The sequence below is a fragment of the Oncorhynchus masou genome, chromosome 14 (assembly GCF_036934945.1).
Source record: "Oncorhynchus masou masou isolate Uvic2021 chromosome 14, UVic_Omas_1.1, whole genome shotgun sequence".
NCBI classification, from domain to species: domain Eukaryota; kingdom Metazoa; phylum Chordata; class Actinopteri; order Salmoniformes; family Salmonidae; genus Oncorhynchus; species Oncorhynchus masou.
In genome coordinates this window covers 21,594,959-21,614,925 of record NC_088225.1, presented here as the reverse complement: position 1 = coordinate 21,614,925, position 19,967 = coordinate 21,594,959, and the positions used below count along the sequence as shown (strand labels likewise).

The following is a 19,967-nucleotide window of genomic DNA, read 5'->3' as shown; positions in this document are numbered from 1 at the left end:
TAGTCAGGAAATAATATAAAAATGATGATAGAGAAAGGAAGAGAGGAGGAGAGGATGCGAAAAGGACAGAATAGAGGTAGAAGTCCATGTGAGTGAATATCGAGAGAGAAAGGGGACACAAAGAGGGATAGAGGAAGGATGAAAAAGAGAGAGGAAGACGAGGACTGGGAGTAGACCTGTTGGGAACATACTCTTAGAAAAAAGGGTTCCAAAGGGTTCTTTGGATGTCCCCATAGGAAAATCATTTTTGGTTCCAGGAAGAACTGTTTTGGGTTCCAGGCAGAACCCTTTGTAGAAGGGATTTTACATAGAACCCAAAGGGGTTCTACCTGGAACCAAAAGGGTTACATCTGGAACCAAAAAGGGTTCATCAAATGGTTCTCCTATGGGGACAGCTTAAGAACTCTTTTAGGTTCTGGATAGCACCGTTTTTTCTTAGTGTAGGTGAAAATAACCACATACAGTGTCATTCAGTTATTACACATCCACTTAAAACTGACCAACTGCTACTTTTATGTCCGTAAGATATCTGGGAAAATGTTGTTGGGCCACATTTGGTTTCCAGCTGTGGGCCGTAAACCATGCCAGCAGTGGGCCACTCCTGGGACAGTATATACCCGCTAGCTGGAACGGATTATCAATGGGAAGTAGCTGTTTTGGTTTAAGGATTTCACGAGCCATGGAGGGTCAAGTTTAAAGTGGATGTATCACGAAGGTTCCAGGTCAAACAAGGAAATAGCACACAAATATTTTCCAAAACAATATTTGTCCAATAGTCATTTCTAAACACTTGGAACAGTTCTTGTCCGAACCTGAACCATTCGAAGCAAGGATATTCCCATTCTCCAGGTCCAACCCCTAGTCTCACATCATGATGCACATGCTTAACTATGGCAACAAGCTCTACCTGGAATCATGCAGGGAAGAAACGCTCATTACTGGGATGGATGCTTCCCTTCACTATGTCTCTCCTTATCTAACACTATGGTTATAATACTGTCTGAGATGGTGCAAGGGGGAGGGAAGTCCACTCCTCCTGTCCAGCAAGTAGCAGCAGGGGTGGGGGTTGGGAAGGAGAGTGAGGGGCAGCTCAATAAGAGGAGGTGTAGAGAGGGGTACAGGGGAGAGGGGAGAGGATGTGTAGGGGTAAAGGGTGGCAGAGCAGACATTGGCTGGAGAGCAGGATGGGCGACGATTGGATGAGGATGTTGCAGTGACACCATCAATTATCGTCATCGGGCTGTGACATGTCACCTAAGCATGCTGAAGAGTCTCAAAAGTTTGATAACATTTGTTGCCCAAGAAACGTCAGTGTGTGAGTGTTTGTGCTCTGTACATGTTTGTGGTCACGGGTAAGTACACCTTGGGAGCATTAGAGTAAAAGCATGAGGACCAGCTGGGTGGTATGGTTGTGATTGTGAATGAAGACCAAGGATATGACATGGTCACGTTCAAATGTTCAATGACTTGACTAAGTATTGGGTGACCAACTCTTGAGTCTTCTCAGCTTGTCTTATGAGTCTTCTATTGTAGTTTAACAGGTGATGGAGGGTGGTTTCTACAGTTGTTGAGATGGTATCCTCCTTCGATAGTTCCATCATGTTCCTGTGACTTATCCAATCAAACTGTCCCCTGACTCATACTGTAGGTCCCATCCAACCAACTCTTCAAAAAGCATGTACGTATATCTATACACATGGCTAAGGCAGGCTTGAGGTCAGTTTTTAAAGCTCAGACAGAGCCAGACTCTCTCAACTAACTCCTAGATCTTTCAATATCCTGCTTCTCTCACGCCCTTCACATCATGTGTCAGAGAAAAAGAGGATCACTGTTTAAACTTTGAATTTAGAGACTATCCCTTCACGGCCAACCTCTTCCTTGTGCTATCCTACATGGAAGGAATGCCAGATGAAATGAAGTCATGAGGAATTGACATGGCTGAGAGTTGTGTAAAGAGAGTGGTAGCAGGAGGCCATAGCAGAGCAGGGAAAGTGGCATGCTTCGAGTGCAGTGAGAGAGGAGGAGCAGGAGGAGAGGAGGAGTAGGACTCTGTCTGTAAAATAGGAAACCGTGTATGTGTGTGCGTGAGAAATACAAATAAAACAAAATAAAACCATCTCCGTAATTTAAACGTCATCTTTTACTTTACACTTAAAATGTTTCTGTAACTGTGTTACAAATACTGCTACAATTTGAACGTTTTATCGTCAGTGGCTTCACATGTGACTACATAAACACAAGATCCATTGTATTGGTTGTCTCTGTCAACAGGGAATAGGGGGCTACAGTGCAATGCTACAGTCCAGGGTGTAGGGCAACAGTCCAAGGCCAGGGTGTGGCTAAAAGGCTTGGGAAGATAAGCATCATCATCATCATCATCACCAGCAGTGGATTCACAGCCAGGGAAAGGGAGGATAAAGAGGAACAGGCTTAGGTGAGGAATGTACATTAACGTTGTACAGTCTTCGCCATCCGGAGCTGTGACAAAGACACCCAGCCCAAACCAATTCAATGTGATCGAGAGGGTTCTCTATAGCAAGAAAAGTGCCTCTTCTTTAGAAATAATTGTGATTCAGTGCTTGAAATATAATCTGCTGGTTTTCTGTATAGATGCTCTAGCAATAATATAATATGTAAAAATGTAATATAACATGGACCAGTGACATACTTTGTCCACTAGAGGGCGTCACAGAGTTTTATACCGACTAGGAAGGAAGGGAGGATGGAAGAACACAGAGGCAAGACAAGAGTGGGAAAACCCAATGGCAATGGTCCTCTAACCTTTGACCTCTAACCTTTAGCCAGGTGAGGTCAATGATAACAAGTGACCTTACAATAACGTAGTAAGTAAATGCTATAGTAAGACTGTGGGTGGGCGTGGTTATGGGTTGTCACAGCTCCGTTTTGACCCCTGTACTAACGCACAGCAGTATTTCTAGCCAGTCTGACTCTGCCCTCAGTCAGTCTGCGTGGTCTGAAGGTTTGGGGATGGTTCCTAGGGACAGTAGTTGTACCTGCTCCGCCTCTAGCCGCGCCTGAGAGCGCTTGGCCTTGCTCTGCCTGTAGTACTCCATGATCATCATGGCAGCGTAGATCTTCCCCACCGTCAGGTCTGTTGCTGCTGAGAGAGGGACAAGTTACCCTGCACGATTAGACCACTACGTATGGGACCCTGAGCGAGAGGGATGGGAGTAGAGGGGACGAGGCACGCACACAGAGAGAGAGACACACACCCACACTGGCAAATACACACATATACACGAACACAGAGCTGATAGTCTTTTCACAAACAGACTCGGACTAAAAAATGATCATGTGTCACATTTTCTCTTACTCAGGTTAACTGTAGTCTTTCTTTCTTTACATCTTTTCTAGACATAACTGTTTTTCTACTGACTGGTGGTCTTCAATCAGAAGACAAGCCTCAAGACCACTTCATTGTGTAGATGGGGGACCTGGTAGAGGACTGGACAGTACCAACAGAACAGCTGGGGCTGTTTTGATGCTGTTTTGGCATTCTGTGGCAGGACCGATGGTTCCCCCTCTACTTCTCAATAGAAGGTGGACATGTTTTACTAAGTTCAATTTGGACCTTGTACTTTGTTATCTCCAAACACATAAACAAAACAGAGCTTCAGAATAGAAAAAAAGTACGATAACAGTCTTTGAAAGAGAGTCATTTCCAGGTTTCTACAGCAGATCACATCTTCACAATAAAAGGGCCTGAAGTCCAGTTCAAAAAAGTGTGTTCACCAGCATTATGCTATTGGCCATTTCTATACACCGTTTACCAGCATTATGCTATTGGCCATTTCTGTACACCGTTTACCAGCATTATGCTATTGGTCATTTCTGTACACCGTTCACCAGCATTGTGCTATTGGCCATTTCTGTACACCGTTTACCAGCATTATGCTACTGGCCATTTCTGTACACTGTTCACCAGCATTATGCTATTGGCCATTTCTGTACACCGTTTACCAGCATTATGCTATTGGCCATTTCTGTACACCGTTTACCAGCATTATGCTATTGGCCATTTCTGTACACTGTTCACCAGCATTATGCTATTGGCCATTTCTGTACACCGTTTACCAGCATTATGCTATTGGCCATTTCTGTACACCGTTTACCAGCATTATGCTATTGGCCATTTCTGTACACCGTTCACCAGCATTGTGCTATTGGTCATTTCTGTACACCGTTTACCAGCATTATGCTATTGGCCATTTCTGTACACCGTTCACCAGCATTATGCTATTGGCCATTTCTGTACACCGTTCACCAGCATTATGCTATTGGCCATTCCTGTACACCGGTCACCAGCATTGTGCTATTGGCCATTTCTGTACACCGGTCACCAGCATTATGCTATTGGCCATTTCTGTACACCGTTCACCAGCATTATGCTATTGGCCATTTCTGTACACCGGTTACCAGCATTATGCTATTGGCCATTTCTGTACACCGTTTACCAGCATTGTGCTATTGGCCATTTCTGTACACCGTTTGCCAGCATTATGCTATTGGCCATTTCTGTACACCGTTCACCAGCATTATGCTATTGGCCATTTCTGTACACCGGTTACCAGCATTATGCTATTGGCCATTTCTGTACACCGTTTACCAGCATTGTGCTATTGGCCATTTCTGTACACCGTTTACCAGCATTATGCTATTGGCCATTTCTGTACACCGTTTACCAGCATTGTGCTATTGGCCATTTCTGTACACCGTTTACCAGCATTGTGCTATTGGCCATTTCTGTACACCGTTTACCAGTATTGTGCTATTGGCCATTTCTGTACACCGTTTACCAGCATTATGCTATTGGCCATTTCTGTACACCGTTTACCAGCATTGTGCTATTGGCCATTTCTGTACACCGTTTACCAGCATTGTGCTATTGGCCATTTCTGTACACCGTTTACCAGCATTGTACTATTGGCCATTTCTGTACACCGTTTACCAGTATTGTGCTATTGGCCATTTCTGTACACCGTTTACCAGCATTGTACTATTGGCCATTTCTGTACACCGTTTACCAGCATTGTGCTATTGGCCATTTCTGTACACCGTTTACCAGTATTGTACCATTGGCCATTTATGTACACCGTTTACCAGCATTGTACTATTGGCCATTTCTGTACACCGTTTACCAGCATTATGCTATTGGCCATTTCTGTACACCGTTTACCAGCATTGTGCTATTGGCCATTTCTGTACACCGTTTACCAGCATTGTGCTATTGGCCATTTCTGTACACCGTTCACCAGCATTGTGCTATTGGCCATTTCTGTACACCGTTCACCAGCATTGTGCTATTGGCCATTTCTGTACACCGTTCACCAGCATTGTGCTATTGGCCATTTCTGTACACCGTTCACCAGCATTGTGCTATTGGCCATTTCTGTACACCGTTCACCAGCATTGTGCTATTGGCCATTTCTGTACACCGTTTACCAGCATTATGCTATTGGCCATTTCTGTACACCGGTCACCAGCATTATGCTATTGGCCATTTCTGTACACCGTTTACCAGCATTATGCTATTGGCCATTTCTGTACACCGTTTACCAGCATTATGCTATTGGCCATTTCTGTACACCGTTCACCAGCATTGTGCTATTGGTCATTTCTGTACACCGTTTACCAGCAGTATGCTATTGGCCATTTCTGTACACCGTTTACCAGCATTATGCTATTGGCCATTTGTGTACACCGTTTACCAGCATTATGCTATTGGCCATTTCTGTACACCGTTCACCAGCATTATGCTATTGGCCATTTCTGTACACCGTTCACCAGCATTATGCTATTGGCCATTTCTGTACACCGTTTACCAGCATTATGCTATTGGCCATTTCTGTACACCGTTTACCAGCATTGTGCTATTGGCCATTTCTGTACACCGTTTACCAGCATTGTGCTATTGGCCATTTCTGTACACCGTTTACCAGTATTGTGCTATTGGCCATTTCTGTACACCGTTTACCAGCATTATGCTATTGGCCATTTCTGTACACCGTTTACCAGCATTGTGCTATTGGCCATTTCTGTACACCGTTTACCAGCATTGTGCTATTGGCCATTTCTGTACACCGTTTACCAGCATTGTACTATTGGCCATTTCTGTACACCGTTTACCAGTATTGTGCTATTGGCCATTTCTGTACACCGTTTACCAGCATTGTACTATTGGCCATTTCTGTACACCGTTTACCAGCATTGTGCTATTGGCCATTTCTGTACACCGTTTACCAGTATTGTGCTATTGGCCATTTCTGTACACCGTTTACCAGCATTGTACTATTGGCCATTTCTGTACACCGTTTACCAGCATTATGCTATTGGCCATTTCTGTACACCGTTTACCAGCATTGTGCTATTGGCCATTTCTGTACACCGTTTACCAGCATTGTGCTATTGGCCATTTCTGTACACCGTTTACCAGCATTGTGCTATTGGCCATTTCTGTACACCGTTCACCAGCATTGTGCTATTGGCCATTTCTGTACACCGTTCACCAGCATTGTGCTATTGGCCATTTCTGTACACCGTTCACTAGCATTGTGCTATTGGCCATTTCTGTACACCGTTCACCAGCATTATGCTATTGGCCATTTCTGTACACCGGTCACCAGCATTGTGCTATTGGTCATTTCTGTACACCGTTCACCAGCACTGTGCTATTGGCCATTTCTGTACACCGTTCACCAGCATTGTGCTATTGGCCATTTCTGTACACCGTTCACCAGCATTATGCTATTGGCCATTTCTGTACACCGGTCACCAGCATTGTGCTATTGGCCATTTCTGTACACCGTTTACCAGCATTATGCTATTGGCCATTTGTTTACACCGTTTACCAGCATTATGCTATTGGCCATTTCTGTACACCGTTCACCAGCATTATGCTATTGGCCATTCCTGTACACCGGTCACCAGCATTGTGCTATTGGCCATTTCTGTACACCGTTCACCAGCATTATGCTATTGGCCATTTCTGTACACCATTCACCAGCATTATGCTATTGGCCATTTCTGTACACCGGTCACCAGCATTGTGCTATTGGCCATTTCTGTACACCGTTCACCAGCATTATGCTATTGGCCATTTCTGTACACCATTCACCAGCATTATGCTATTGGCCATTTCTGTACACCGTTTACCAGCATTATGCTATTGGCCATTTCTGTACACCGTTCACCAGCATTATGCTATTGGCCATTTCTGTACACCGTTTACCAGCATTATGCTATTGGCCATTTCTGTACACCGTTTACCAGCATGCTAAATTGCCACACATTTTATTTTAATTTGGTTTGAACGTTATTAGCAGGGCACAAAAGCCTGTGCATTCTGGTAAAATTTGGTACAATTAGCAATCTGGTGAGTAGCTATAACACACCTGACCCAGATGCCTTTACCTATACTGTAAATCATGCTTCCTTTCATATAAAATACATCTAATATCTACATAGCAACTAGTGCTTTGGCACTTGTGCATTCCTTCTACTCCTGAATGCATTTCTCCGACATGCATAACAGCCAGTGTTCTGACCTACAGTAGCACTGTATGAACTAAACCCCTGGAGTGTTCTGACCTACAGTAGCACTGTATGAAATAAACCCCTGGAGTGTTCTGACCTACAGTAGTACTGTATGAACTAAACCCCTGGAGTGTTCTGACCTACAGTAGTACTGTATGAACTAAACCCCTGGAGTGTTCTGACCTACAGTAGTACTGTATGAACTAAACCCCTGGAGTGTTCTGACCTACAGTAGTACTGTATGAACTAAACCCCTGGAGTGTTCTGACCTACAGTAGTACTGTATGAACTAAACCCCTGGAGTGTTCTGACCTACAGTAGTACTGTATGAACTAAACCCCTGGAGTGTTCTGACCTACAGTAGTACTGTATGAACTAAACCACTGGAGTGTTCTGACCTACAGTAGTACTGTATGAAATACACCCCTGGAGTGTTCTGACCTACAGTAGTACTGTATGAAATAAACCCCTGGAGTGTTCTGACCTACAGTAGTACTGTATGAACTAAACCCCTGGAGTGTTCTGACCTACAGTAGTACAGTATAAACTAAACCCCTGGAGTGTTCTGACCTACAGTAGTACTGTATGAAATAAACCCCTGGAGTGTTCTGACCTACAGTAGTACTGTATGAAATAAACCCCTGGAGTGTTCTGACCTACAGTAGTACTGTATGAACTAAACCCCTGGAGTGTTCTGACCTACAGTAGTACTGTATGAACTAAACCCCTGGAGTGTTCTGACCTACAGTAGTACTGTATGAACTAAACCCCTGGAGTGTTCTGACCTACAGTAGTACTGTATGAACTAAACCACTGGAGTGTTCTGACCTACAGTAGTACTGTATGAACTAAACCCCTGGAGTGTTCTGACCTACAGTAGTACTGTATGAACTAAACCCCTGGAGTGTTCTGACCTACAGTAGTACTGTATAAACTAAACCCCTGGAGTGTTCTGACCTACAGTAGTACTGTATGAACTAAACCCCTGGAGTGTTCTGACCTACAGTAGTACTGTATGAAATAAACCCCTGGAGTGTTCTGACCTACAGTAGTACTGTATGAACTAAACCCCTGGAGTGTTCTGACCTACAGTAGTACTGTATGAAATAAACCCCTGGAGTGTTCTGACCTACAGTAGTACTGTATGAACTAAACCCCTGGAGTGTTCTGACCTACAGTAGTACTGTATGAACTAAACCCCTGGAGTGTTCTGACCTACAGTAGCACTGTATGAACTAAACCCCTGGAGTGTTCTGACCTACAGTAGTACTGTATGAACTAAACCCCTGGAGTGTTCTGACCTACTGCAGTACTGTATGAACTAAAACCCTGGAGTGTTCTGACCTACAGTAGTACTGTATTAACTAAACCACTGAAGTGTTCTGACCTACAGTAGTACTGTATGAACTATACCCCTGGAGTGTTCTGACCTACAGTAGTACTGTATGAACTAAACCCCTAGAGTGTTCTGACCTACAGTAGTACTGTATGAACTAAACCCCTGGAGTGTTCTGACCTACAGTAGCACTGTATGAACTAAACCCCTGGAGTGTTCTGACCTACAGTAGTACTGTATGAACTAAACCCCTGGAGTGTTCTGACCTACTGCAGTACTGTATGAACTAAAACCCTGGAGTGTTCTGACCTACAGTAGTACTGTATTAACTAAACCCCTGAAGTGTTCTGACCTACAGTAGTACTGTATGAACTATACCCCTGGAGTGTTCTGACCTACTGTACTACTGTATGAACTAAACCCCTGGAGTGTTCTGACCTACAGTAGTACTGTATGAACTATACCCCTAGAGTGTTCTGACCTACAGTAGTACTGTATGAACTAAACCCCTGGAGTGAAAAGACTACTATAGAGAGTTGGTCTATAGAGAGGCACCCCCTGATCTCAGGCACAGAGCTGGGCAGACAGCCTGCTGGTATTGGATCCGGTGGATGCGTGATGTTGGGCCTACAGAACAGGCCTGGAATCAGTGGAATGGGCTGTTGGAAGTATTGCATTGGGACTTTAGGATGAGGCCTGCTGTGTACAGTTGTTAGGTTGGGTGGATGTGTGATATGGGTGAAAGAAAAGAGGTCTATATGGGTGTGTGGGGACTGGGGATGGGGGATGGGGTACATGGCCTGCTGTAGGGAAATGGGGCTAGGGCTGGTGGAGGTGTATGGAGGCTGGAGATGGAGATCCAAAATTAGGTGTGTCATCTTCGAGGATTGGACTGGTGGGAATCATGGGATCCTGTGTGCGTGTGTTGGTATGTGTCTATGTGTGCATAATAAGTGTGTGTGTGTGTGTGTGTGTGTGTGTGTAGGGGGCTGTGCCTGCTGTATCAGAGGGTGCAGCAGTGAAGGAGACTGGTTGAGAGAAGCTGTCCTCGGGTGGCATGAAGAAGTAGACAGACACTGGGATCGCGTCGCGGTCCAAACACACTGCAACTTACACTTATGTGGCGTGACTAAGAGGTCCAGGGTCTTCTGGGAGAGATTGGGCCAAATCGCCATCATCTCTTTCCTCAGCTCTGCATCCATCTGGTGTTTGTCCACACCTCCTACACACACGCAATAACACACACACACACAAGCAGGCACACGCACACAAGCAGGCACACACAAGCACCAGTGTATACACACATATAATAGCAACACACACACATAAACACACACATTCACATCAATACAAATACACAGCAGAGTCATAGAGGTGTAAGAATTGACGCACAGACATGAAAACACACACAAGCACACAGACACAAGAGAATGTGTTTGTTAATAGAGGTGAGGTTTGACTCCCAGTTTAAATATATAGTGTGGATGAGCCATGTAACACAGAGACATGGGCATTAAATGTCTGGCCATCTTCACTTTAATTGGGTCAACCAAATAAAGTGACACTCAATTACATTGAAACTATGATTGTTATTTCACATAAGAACTCTACAAAGTCTACAAAAAGAGAACTGTAGCCTATTTGAAACCCTATTACACTGACAGTATGGCTGGTAGTACACATGACATTCTATTGGTTAATAAGAACCATACAAACTCTATAGAAAAAGAGCGGTACTTAGGAAACTGTGGGAGAAGCAGAGGGACCGATGTAGGTGTCAGGGACAGCAGGGTACACGATACACAACCACCTTACAGTAGCAGACTGCCCTGCTCTGTTCTAGGGAAGACAAGAAACAGGGGGAACAGATGGTGAAAAAGGCAAGCAGGTAAGAGGGGTTCCAAACCTTCTGTACCCTTGGCAATCTTGATGTCCAGCGCCGTGCGGATCAGGGCCATCAGGGTGGAGTTGAAGTGGACTGAGTTGTCGTCGGCGACCGGGAGGTCCATCCGCAGCAGCCTCTGTTGGAAAGAGACAATCGGGGGAAGGTGGGTGAGTAAAAAGGACCCGCCCCCCAGGAAGTGGAGGTATAGGTGTGCTCTGAACCTCCAGGTGAGGAGAGAGGGAAAGGGGGTTGGGGAAAGGGGGTTGGGGAGAGGGGGAGGGGGGGAGGGTAAGGGGAGGAAAGGGAGCTCTGTCATTTTTTGTAGCAGGTTCTATGAGTCTGTCTGTCAATCTGTACGTCTGTCTGTCAACTATACAATGTGTCATTGGCACTGCTACACCAGTTATGGCAGCTGTTTGGCAGCTGAGTTGTTATTTGGTACTGGCAGGTAAAGATGTAAACATTGATATTTCAGTCATTTGATCCTTTCATGGCGGTGGCAAATGATGCCATTATTTCTTTACAGCCTGTGAGAGCCAGAGGGTTAAAGAGGTTAACATTACACTACCACTACTGATTACTACGAGTTGGTTGGTTCCTCTTGTGGGTGTTACCTTGTAACAGTCCTTGTTGTGTTACTTAGGAGGACCTCACAGGTTCAGTAGTGTCACAGCATTATTTATGCCTTCTCTGATAGAGGGTGTAGGATGAAGTTAGACTCTGATCCAATGTCAGTTTTGTGCGTTTTCCCCTTGAATGGTTTAGTTCAGGATTATTGGATATTAATCTGATTCTAGATCAGTCAGAGCAGACAGCTGGCTGCCACTAACAGAGCTCCCCGTAGCGGATTGGAGATTCACAGAGTTCAACAGAGACCAGGCCATAAAGCGATAAACCAAAACTGAGGGACAGGGGGAGGGGAACGTCATCATTTTCATTTATCCTTTATCCACCTTCTGGTCTTGCCAATATAAGAGAAATGGACACGAGCCAACACACACACACACATGCACAGACAACATACACAGACAACGTGACGTTAGTGTGTGCGAGACAGGCTCGCAGTAACCGTTGTCACAGCGACATCTCAGACATGCAGCAAGACCATGCCAACCACTCCGCTCCCCTACCCCAAAACCCTGTGACACATACCCCATCCTCCCCTGTCCCCCCCATGCAACATGCAGTGCACACACATAATGCTTCACAGGACAAGCAGCAGCACAGCCGTACACAGAAAGCATCCTCTGTGTGGTTTAATAATACAATAATGTTTATCTGTTTGGCTTTAGTAGTGGTTACTGGCAGGAGGATATGACATCATTGAAACTACATGTGCTAAATCTATAGCAGATATTAAATGAAAGGATGTTGTTGTCATACAGAGACAATAGAGCTGTAAAGCTCTATTCAAATCCTCTGATCTCTCAATGAATAATGGGTGCAGGGCCTGACAGAGTTAATAGGTGAGCGTGAGAACAGAATTCAGCCGATCAAGGTAATCTAAGAAAATCAAGATGGCCACCACGGCAGACATTTATTTAAAGGTAAGATGGGCTGAGGTTGTAGGTTAGGCTGCCTTAGGCCTGAGGAGGGCTATACAATAAGTATAAGGGGTGGGGAAAAATATATCTCGTTGAAAAGAGAGAGGGGGGTTGGTTGTGAGTGGCATTTTAGAGACCATTTTCAAAGCAAAAGAAGGGAGAAGTTGGAGGATGAGAAGAGGTTGGAGGATGAGAGAGAAAAAAGACATCAGAGAGATAAACAGCGAGTGATAAGAAAAAGAGGTTGAAAGTGATAGAATAAAAGAAAGATCTACCACCACACAAGCTGGTCGAGTCTGTAACACAGCATCCTGCCTGAAGACTACTGTCTGTCTGTCTCTACAGAACAGAGAAGAGTGGAGGTGAGAATTTAACACTACACATACAGGGGACATTATTCTGTGTGTCAGAGGTGAAGGTCAAGTGTGAGGGTTTTGACCTCTCTCATTGGGCCGGTAAGTAGTGATGGTGGGTGGGGGATAGGGGACAGGTGAAGGGCAAGAAGGGGGGTCTGTGGGTTTTTAATGTCAAACTAAGGTCATCACCTACAGATGACAGTTTACACAGGGAAAGGGGAGAGAGGTATTTTCAAAGACCAGACTGCTATGGTTACCCCCAGACACAGTAGATGGAGGTGGATGGAAGGTTAGAGGTCAAAGTCTGAAGGAGGGGTTATATTACAGGGGACACTTCAGGAGGGAGGCTGTTAGGACTGAGGGACAAAATGGAGGGAGGAGAAGAAGGGAGAGAAAAGAGAGGATAAAGCAGAGAGGTGGGGAAGGGAGAGGAGAGATGAGCTGAGCTGATAGGAATGAATGAACAGAGGACAGAAAGACAGAGAGTTGCAGATATGCAGAGAGAGAGAGAGAGAGAGGCAGGGAGAAATATACGGAGAAATAGAAAGATAGAGAAATGGCAAAGTGAAGAATAGAAAAGAGAGAGAGAGACGCGGAGAGAGGGATGCTAGAGATCGAGGTAGAGGTAAAGATTAGCAGAGATGCAGGTAGGGAGAGCAGCTGGGAGGATAAGGAGGGTTTGAGGGACAGTAAGTTTTGGCAGTAGAGAGATCTTCTGTGCCTACAGACTGTTCTGCTGGTTGCCCCTGAGGCTCACAGCGATCTGCCTACGAAGGGACACATGTGTGTCATAAGGGTGTCATAATGTGTCGTAATGGTGTCATATTGTGTTGTAAGGTTTATAATAGGGGGTATGAGGTTATATTAGAGCAGTGGTCACTACCATCCCCGGTCTGAGAGAGAGGGTGTGCAGGACAGGTTTCTGTCTTTGATTCTGTTGGTCAGCTAATCAGCAAGACCTTGATTAGTTGAATCAGAGAACTGTTAGTTCTCCAGGACCAGGGTTGGTGACAACCAAATGAGTTGGGTATATGAGTGTGTGTTAGAATATCTGAAGGATTTCACAGGAATATAAGGGTATTTAACGGGCATGAGTGTGAGTCGGTGTGTGTGTGACTGTGTATGACAGTGTGTGAGAGAGGTAATGGTAGTGCCCGTGTGGTGGTGGGGGTGAAGGGGCAGGCATGCGAGTGGCGGGTTGGGAAGAGGGGAGGAGACAGCATGTGAAGAGGAGGGGACTGGAAACAGAGTAGAACTGCATTGACAGAAGAACGAGGACGGGTGGAACAGATTCACTTGCAGATTTGACTACAGGGCCGAAGAGATTCTACTACGAAAAAGAGGCTGGACGTTATTCTGTGGCAATGATAACAGTTAACTGGTTAGCAAACTACACAACCAACTAGATAGACAACAAACTATATTCAGCTCTCTGTCCTCGACCCAGAAAATACATCCTGATTTGAATATGTTGGACTACTGTACAAGTAAAGACAGAGACCTGCTCCTCTATGTGTGTGTGTGTGTGTGTGTGTGTGTGTGTGTGTGTGTGTGTGTGTTGTGTGTGTGTAGCGCCATCCACAGGACGGAGAGACTCAGAGGACAGAAGTCTTACGGACCTTCCAAGCCCGGCTGCACACGCATACTGGTGTGTGTGTATGTATGTGTTTTTGTCTGTGCATGTGTGTTTAGCTGTGTGTATACACTATTTTGCCAGCTTGGCCAAACATTTATATATATTTTTGTATAAATAGATATCTTTAATATTTTTCCACTAGTATACATTAAAGAAGTCACTCTAATGTACACACCTGTTTAGAGTCAATATGGAAGTTTGAGACCCCCTGAAGTGTACTTTAGCCAAAGCTCCTATAGTTACCACAGCTGATTTGATGTATTCCATTCCACTATCCACTCTACTCAGATTCTTGTAAAGCTTTGACTGGCAAAAACAACGTGTGGGTGTTTGTGTTTGATAATATCTGTGTTTAGAGGTGTGTGTGTGTTTCCGTCAGTATACACGGTGCAAAAGAGCTGAGAAGTTCCCTCCATTCACCCCTTCCTGTGGATAAACCTGTCTGACCTTTGTCCCTTGACCCTAACCCCCCGCCCCTACCCTCCATCCCTCCTCCCCATTCCCCACAACGACATCAGCGCTCCCCTTCATCAAATAACAAAAGAGAAGAAGAAAATGGAGATAAAGCAAAATATCAGAAACAAAATGTGTAGAGAAGAAGAACACACCAACACTACGGATACACAGTAAAGCGGAGGAAGAGGCACTAAGCCCCCTGGTTCTAGGGGGTCCTGACCTTGTAGGCCACCCGTGCCGGGCACCTGTTCCCCAGGCCTAGCGGAGGGCTCATATGCCTGAGCATGTCATACATATCCCTGCAACTGATCCTGCCACTGCATGTCAGCGCAGCACAGCCACCGCCCCCCACAGCCACAGCCAGAACAGCCACAGCCAACCACAGCCAACCAGAGAGAGAGCAGAGAGAATAAGAGAAGAGAGTAGGGTGGGAGAAGGGTAGAGAGAGAAGGAGAAGAGGGAGGGAGAGAGAGCAAGAGAGAGCGAGGGAGAGAGAGAGAGAGGGGGAGAAAGAGAGAGTGAGGGAAGAGAGAGAAGAGAGGGGGACACATATAGAAAGAGAGATAGAGAATGAGAGCGAAAGAGAGACCAAAGCAAAGAGTAGAGAGGAGAAATAAGAAACAAAAACAAAGTTATTTGGCTGGTTTGAGAGCAAGAGTGAGGCTGTCTAGAACTGGTCTGAGCTGGCAGGGTGAGGGGGGGTAGAACTGGTCTGAGCGGGCAGGGGTGTATATCTTGTAGAAGATAAGAGGGGGGTATAGGGAGGAGAAAGAGTGGAGTTGAGTAGAGTTGGAGACTTTTAGTAGAAGTAAATTATCGTTCTATGCAAGTGGGAAGGGAGGGATTGCATAGAAAAGCAGAGGACTTCAGAGGCAAGCACTGAGCTCCACTGCTGGGACTGGGCAATACCATGATGAGGGTGGGGTGTCAATGCAGTTTCTGTCCTCCCCCCCAAGAACAATGCAATGCTACAGATCCCACAGTGTGTCTAGCACCGCACCTACTAGCCGTGGTTCAACAGCAAGCAAAACAACAGAAAGAAAAATGACCAAAGGAGAACAATCAGAATTCAGTTTTTTCTTCACAATCAAACTCTTAAAAGTGTTTTATTTATTTTTCATTTCAGTGGTGCACAACGTCATGCTCGTCTGGGTGTCTGCATTGTCCTACACATTCTCTTTTCAGATCAGAATGCAAGTAGAAATGGGCAAAATAAAGAAGAAGAGAGAAAGTATAACAAAAATGAAATCCAATCAGATCAGATAAGCGACACTCATTCCATTCTTGGATGCTGTAGCAGGTGTGGTTGAGGATTTGTAGTGGAAGTCAAACCTTGCAGGCCACTCTATGGGGGCATTTCTTTCCTAAGCCAAGAGGCGGGTCGATAACTCGCAATAAACTGTACATATCCTTATAATGAATGCGACCGCTGCAAAAAGAACAGGAGGAGTTAGAACAAACGCAGAGGACAGATACGACAAGAGAGAACAATGGGAAGAAAGAAGAGCACAAGATTGACAAGAAACAAGATATCATAACAGCAAAATTACTGTACGGTGTACACACACCACACACACATACTACACACACACACACACACACACACACACACACACACACACACACACACACACACACACACACACACACACACACACACACACACACACACACACACACACACACACACACACACACACACACACACATTGTTGTTGCCCGTCACCCATTTGAGCTGTAGTGCTTTTCTTCTGCAATGACACTGCAGTCTTTCCCTGTTCCTACCATTGTCTCAGCCTATCCCTTCTCTGTTTAACCACTTCCTGTCTATTATCGTTCCTGTTTTCCTAATACAACCCATCCCCGTCTCTCTCAATCCCTCTTCCTAATAGAACCCATCCCCGTCTCTCTCAATTCCTCTTCCTAATAGAACCCATCCCCGTCTCTCTCAATCCCTCTTCCTAATAGAACCCATCCCCGTCTCTCTCAATTCCTCTTCCTAATAGAACCCATCCCCGTCGCTCTCAATTCCTCTTCCTAATAGAACCCATCCCCGTCTCTCTCAATTCCTCTTCCTAATAGAACCCATCCCCGTCGCTCTCAATTCCTCTTCCTAATAGAACCCATCCCCGTCTCTCTCTCAATTCCTCTTCCTAATAGAACCCATCCCACTCTCTCTCAATTCCTCTTCCTAATACAACCCATCCCCGTCTCTCTCAATTCCTCTTCCTAATACAACCCATCGCCCGTCTCTCTCAATCACTCTTCCTAATAGAACCCATCCCCGTCTCTCTCAATCCCTCTTCCTAATACAACCCATCCCTGTCTCTCTCCATTCCTCTTCCTAATACAACCCATCCCCGTCTCTCTAAATTCCTCTTCCTAATAGAAACCATCCCCGTCTCTCTCAATCCCTCTTCCTAATACAACCCATCCCCGTCTCTCTCAATTCCTCTTCCTAATACAACCCATCACCGACTCTCTCAATTCCTCTTCCTAATAGAACCCATCCTCGTCGCTCTCAATCCCTCTTCCTAATAGAACCCATCCCCGTCTCTCTCAATTCCTTTCCTAATAGAACCCATCCCCCGTCTCTCTCAATTCCTCTTCCTAATACAACCCATCCGCGTCTCTCTCAAACCCTCTTCCTAATAGAACCCATCCCGTCTCTCTCAATTCCTCTTCCTAATACAACCCATCCCCGTCTCTCTCAATTCCTCTTCCTAATACAACCCATCCGCGTCTCTCTCAAACCCTCTTCCTAATAGAACCCATCCCCGTCTCTCTCAATTCCTCTTCCTAATACAACCCATCCCCATCTCTCTCAATCCCTCTTCCTAATACAACCCATCACCCGTCTCTCTCAATTCCTCTTCCTAATAGAACCCATCCCCGTCTCTCTCTCAATTCCTCTTCCTAATACAACCCATCCCCGTCTCTCTCAATTCCTCTTCCTAATACAACCCATCCCCCGTCTCTCTCAATTCCTCTTCCTAATAGAACCCATCCCCGTCTCTCTCAATTCCTCTTCCTAATAGAACCCATCCCCGTCGCTCTCAATTCCTCTTCCTAATAGAACCCATCCCCTGTCTTTCTCAATTCCTCTTCCTAATAGAACCCATCCCCCGTCTCTCTCAATTCCTCTTCCTAATAGAACCCATCCCCGTCTCTCTCAATTCCTCTTCCTAATAGAACCCATCCCCGTCTCTCTCAATTCCTCTTCCTAATAGAACCCATCCCCGTCTCTCTCAATTCCTCTTCCTAATACAACCCATCCCCGTCTCTCTCAATTCCTCTTCCTAATACAACCCATCCCCCGTCTCTCTCAATTCCTCTTCCTAATAGAACCCATCCCCGTCTCTCTCTCAATTCCTCTTCCTAATACAACCCATCCCCGTCTCTCTCAATTCCTCTTCCTAATACAACCCATCCCCGTCTCTCTCAATTCCTCTTCCTAATACAACCCATCCCCGTCTCTCTCAATTCCTCTTCCTAATACAACCCATCCCCGTCTCTCTCAATTCCTCTTCCTAATACAACCCATCCCCGTCTCTCTCAATTCCTCTTCCTAAAACAACCCATCCCCCGTCTCTCTCAATTCCTCTTCCTAATAGAACCCATCCCCGTCTCTCTCAATTCCTCTTCCTAATACAACCCATCCCCCGTCTCTCTCAATTCCTCTTCCTAATACAACCCATCCCCGTCTCTCTCAATTCCTCTTCCTAATAGAACCCATCCCCGTCACTCTCAATTCCTCTTCCTAATAGAACCCATCCCCGTCACACTCAATTCCTCTTCCTAATAGAACCCATCCCCGTCTCTCTCAATTCCTCTTCCTAATAGAACCCATCCCCGTCTCTCTCAATTCCTCTTCCTAATACAACCCATCCTCGTCTCTCTCAATTCCTCTTCCTAATACAACCCATCCCCGTCTCTCTCAATTCCTCTTCCTAATACAACCCATCGCCCGTCTCTCTCAATCCCTCTTCCTAATAGAACCCATCCCCGTCTCTCTCAATTCCTCTTCCTAATAGAACCCATTCCCGTCTCTCTCTCAATTCCTCTTCCTAATACAACCCATCCCCGTCTCTCTCAATTCCTCTTCCTAATACAACCCATCCCCGTCTCTCTCAATTCCTCTTCCTAATACAACCCATCCCCGTCTCTCTCAATTCCTCTTCCTAATAGAACCCATCCCCGTCTCTCTCAATCCCTCTTCCTAATACAACCCATCCCTGTCTCTCTCAATTCCTCTTCCTAACACAACCCATCCCCGTCTCTCTCAATTCCTCTTCCTAATAGAACCCATCCCCGTCGCTCTCAATCCCTCTTCCTAATAGAACCCATCCCCGTCTCTCTCAATTCCTCTTCCTAATAGAACCCATCCCCCGTCTCTCTCAATCCCTCTTCCTAATACAACCCATCCCCGTCTCTCTCAATTCCTCTTCCTAATAGAACCCATCCCCGTCTCTCTCAATCCCTCTTCCTAATACAACCCATCCCGTCTCTCTCAATTCCTCTTCCTAATAGAACCCATCCCCGTCTCTCTCAATCCCTCTTCCTAATAGAACCCATCCCCGTCTCTCTCAATCCCTCTTCCTAATAGAACCCATCCCCGTCTCTCTCAATTCCTCTTCCTAAGACAACCCATCCCCCGTCTCTCTCAATTCCTCTTCCTAATAGAACCCATCCCCGTCTCTCTCAATTCCTCTTCCTAATACAACCCATCCCCCGTCTCTCTCAATTCCTCTTCCTAATAGAACCCATCCCCGTCTCTCTCAATTCCTCTTCCTAATAGAACCCATCCCCGTCGCTCTCAATCCCTCTTCCTAATAGAACCCATCCCCGTCGCTCTCAATTCCTCTTCCTAATAGAACCCATCCCGGTCTCTCTCAATTCCTCTTCCTAATAGAACCCATCCCCCGTCTCTCTCAATTCCTCTTCCTAATAGAACCCATCCCCGTCTCTCTCAATTCCTCTTCCTAATAGAACCCATCCCCATCTCTCTCAATTCCTCTTCCTAATAGAACCCATCCCCGTCGCTCTCAATCCCTCTTCCTAATAGAACCCATCCCCGTCTCTCTCAATTCCTCTTCCTAATAGAACCCATCCCTGTCGCTCTCAATTCCTCTTCCTAATAGAACCCATCCCCGTCTCTCTCAATTCCTCTTCCTAATAGAACCCATCCCCGTCGCTCTCA

The 19,967-nt window shown here is 45.7% G+C and overlaps 1 protein-coding gene across 1 annotated transcript in view; it reads right to left on the bottom strand.

Annotated features, from left to right (window-relative positions):
* Positions 1 to 19,967, bottom strand: part of LOC135554532 (voltage-dependent P/Q-type calcium channel subunit alpha-1A-like) — a 176,832-nt gene that overhangs the window by 21,211 nt on the left and 135,654 nt on the right. Inside the window, 4 exon segments of the mRNA XM_064986876.1 lie at positions 3,015 to 3,121; positions 10,005 to 10,112; positions 10,797 to 10,911; positions 16,100 to 16,196. Coding sequence (XP_064842948.1) covers positions 3,015 to 3,121; positions 10,005 to 10,112; positions 10,797 to 10,911; positions 16,100 to 16,196 — 427 coding nt within the window.